This window comes from Otolemur garnettii, unplaced genomic scaffold, assembly GCF_000181295.1.
Source record: "Otolemur garnettii isolate 467f Iridium unplaced genomic scaffold, OtoGar3 scaffold00016, whole genome shotgun sequence".
NCBI lineage: Eukaryota > Metazoa > Chordata > Mammalia > Primates > Galagidae > Otolemur > Otolemur garnettii.
This window is the reverse complement of record NW_003852411.1, coordinates 19,254,294-19,257,626: the sequence shown is the minus strand read 5'-3', so window position 1 is coordinate 19,257,626 and position 3,333 is coordinate 19,254,294. Positions and strand designations below refer to the sequence as shown.

The 3,333-nt window shown below is 44.5% G+C and overlaps 1 protein-coding gene across 1 annotated transcript in view; it reads right to left on the bottom strand.

Moving 5' to 3' along the window:
• Positions 1-349: 349 nt before the first annotated feature.
• Positions 350-3,333, bottom strand: part of SERPINC1 (serpin family C member 1) — a 17,673-nt gene continuing 14,689 nt past the window's right edge. Inside the window, exon 7 of the mRNA XM_003785694.3 lies at positions 350-888. Within this exon, the coding sequence (XP_003785742.1) occupies positions 712-888 (177 nt within the window). The 3' untranslated portion in view covers positions 350-711. The remainder of the gene's footprint in view (positions 889-3,333) is intronic.

Sequence of the window (3,333 nt, the reverse complement as noted above, 5' to 3'; positions counted from 1 at the left end):
TGGGATTGCATGTCTCCTAGAGCCCCAGGAGCCCTGTCATGTCGGGGAGCAGGGAGGGCAGGAGGGTGGGCAGAGATTCGGGTTGGGGGAGGGAGATTCAAAGAAAGAGTGAAAATATGGGTTTATATAAACATATTTAAAGCAGTTTAGCAAAAGCTTTCTCGTTGAACAGCTTTAAGAATAATGTGAATGAATCTTAGCAACTTGGTTAGTAATCTGAAAAAGTCTATTAATGTATACTTGAAATTCTGTTTGTATAAAAATGCATTTTCTTCTTTATTTTAACACTGTGTAAAAGAACATTATGCATGTGAGTGGTTTGAGAATTAAATGATTTAATACTCAGATATGAATCTGTCTTGTGTATTTGGAGATTTAATTTGTTTAAATTTGGAGATTTTTTTTAGTGTGATGGACTCCTGAGAATTCAGGCTCCCCCTGCTCTTCTGGATGTCTACCATCTTTCTAGATGAAGTAGCGACATATCTCTGTCTTTCATTTTCTTGACCCAGATATAGTTCCTGAGTAGAGAAGGACAATTGAAAGCATTTTTTTGAATGTCCCAATAACATCTCTTATCATTTTCCCTTTTTGCATGTCTTCATTTCAGGTGTCACAGTCTATTCGTAATTGTGAGGTGGAAGTACTTGCATTTATTTTTACTTCTATTCACAAACCAAAGTGGGAAGAGGTACAAAGAATAAGAACACCTTAGTTAACACAAGGGTTGGCTACTCTGCCCATGAAGATAATAGTGTTCAGAGGAACTTCCCTTATAAAAACCAGGAAGGGCCTGTTGGCCTTGAAGGTCACTCTGTTGGGGTTCAGGGAGCGGCCAGCAATCACGACGGCAGTACTCGCTGTGGCTTCACTGCCTTCTTCATTTACCTGCAGATCACACAGGAAGCAAAACTGCTACATTAGCCACCTGCAGCTCACGATTGGCAGGTGAACCATCCACTGACACGGCAATTCCTCCAAAGGCTTGTTTCCAGTAAAAACGTACAGGTGGGGCAGGTTGGCCTCCCTCTGGAACCCTGCTTTACTCATGCTTTCGGCCAAGTGAATGTAAGGCACATGTGTTGGTCCAGGTTTCATGCTAGGTAACAAGTGTAAGAGTTCCATACATGGAATGTATGGACCAGAAATCTGAGTGTACACAGGTTGTCAAGTTTCTGGCCGCCACCATTGTATGTGGTATTAAGAGAGGATTTTTTTTTTTTTTGGTACAAGCTGCTGAAAGATTTTGACTCAAGATCAGAACTCTGTAATTGAAATACAGTACAACCTCCATAGGTGACCACTAAAGTTGATCTAATATTCACAGACCAGACATGCACCACATGTACGTATCAGTATAGTAGGCCTCGTTGCTTACATTGACCGCGTCTGTATGTGGACCAGTTTGTTACAGTCGGTTGGGTGGTCAACTTACAGAGGTTGTACTATAGTTTCACTGTTCATGCATGAGGGTCCCAGATACAACTATTGCAAACAGCCACTCAGAACCTAAGTCCTGTGAAAAGAGAAAGGGTCCTCTGGATGGATGAGATGAGTTTTTTCTTGGTGTTATAGACTGAAGCAATATTATTTGAACTTGGCTGATAAGAAGAATTGCCACAGGTCTAGAGGGAGACATTGTCAGAAAATTTAGCCCAAGGACCTAGAATATCATTTTTTTTAAACCTAAAGTCATGTGGGCCACGCCTGTGGCTCCAAAGGGTAGGGCGCCGGCCGCATATGCCAGAGATGGCAGGTTCAAACCCAGCCCTGGCCCAAAAAAAAAAAAAAAACCCTAAAGTCATGTTTGTTGGCAGTAAGAATGAGTCATGACGTGTCAGTGAAGAGGGGGCTGTAAGGACTAGCTCCTAACACCTGCCTAGGAACTCATCCCTAGACGTAGAGATTACTGAGGGCAGTAGAGTCATCTGCTGGGTGCATCTCCACCACCACAGGCCTGAGAGAGCCAAGCAGTCAGAGGCGGGGCGGGGGTGGGGGGGGGTATCTCTCAGCTCCTGCAGCAGCTGGTCTGAGCCTAGAGCCCACACCTGCACTCCATGCTTCCAGAAAGCCTGAAGCTGACCCCCAACCATAGCCTCCACTGCCTCAGTCAGAGGGATCTCGTGTGCAAAGTCCCCAGACGGGGCTCCCTCTGGGGTCACTCACTAGCTTCAGAGAGCCATCCATTAATGCCTTTACCATGTCTTCCTCTACCTGGGTCACCTACACTGGCCCTTGTGCTCTGTTTGAGAGAGGCAGGGTTTAAGGACTGACTTTGCCCCATCCCCCTTTCACCACATGAGCAATTTTTAATGAGAGTTAAAACCCTGAGGACTCAACTTCCCTTGCAGTCTTCCTAAGTGTTCTTTCTTTTTTTTTTTTTTTTTTTTGAGACAGTCTCACTATGTCGCCCTTGGTAGAGTGTGGTCATGTCACAGTGTGGTCATGCTCACAGCAGCCTCGAACTCTTGGGCTTAAGCAATTCTCTTGCCTCGGTCTCCCAAGTAGCTGGGACTACAGGCGCCAGCCGCAACGTCCAGCTATTTTTTTGTTGCAGTTGTTGTTTAGCAACGGCTCCCTACCCACAGGTGCCACCACTAAGTGTTCTTTCTTCCAAAAATCCATACAGAAGAAGGTAAAAGTGGCAACATTTTTTAACTTCCGAATCAGTTAGTCCAATACTCATGTAAAATCCCTTGCCCAGACCTCATCACTGTTGTCCTACCGGCCATTACCATCCATCCACTTAAGACAGCAGTTTTCAACCTCTGGGTCGCAACCCCTTTGAAACCCTGTGAAAGGGTCATTTCGACCCCCAAGACCATCCTGCATATCAGATATTTACGATGCATAACAGTAGCAAAATTACAGTTATGAAGTAGCAACAAAAATAATTTTATGGTTGGGGGTCACCACAACATGAGGAACTGTATTAAAGGGTCACCGCATTAGGAAAGTTGAGAGCCACTGACTTAAGAGATTCTATCCCCACACTGAGGTTTTGGGCACCTAGCCCTTCTGTTTAACCCAAACACTGTTACCACTTGACTTAGACAATTAAAATAACTAGGTAAGAGACCCATTCAATGCGCTACCTTCCCATTTTTTTTGTCTCACCCAAACCAATGAGCATTTCCTTCATTCCACTTAAGCAAACCAGTTCTGTGGCTACACTTTGGACTTGCCATCTCTCAGAACTGCTCTACCTTTGAAATTATAATTATAGCATCATTATTTCAGACTATACTCTTCTGTTCCTTTAAGATATCATATTTCAGCTTGGCGCCTGTGGCTCAACTGGCTAGGGCGCCAGCCACGTACACCAAAGGTGGC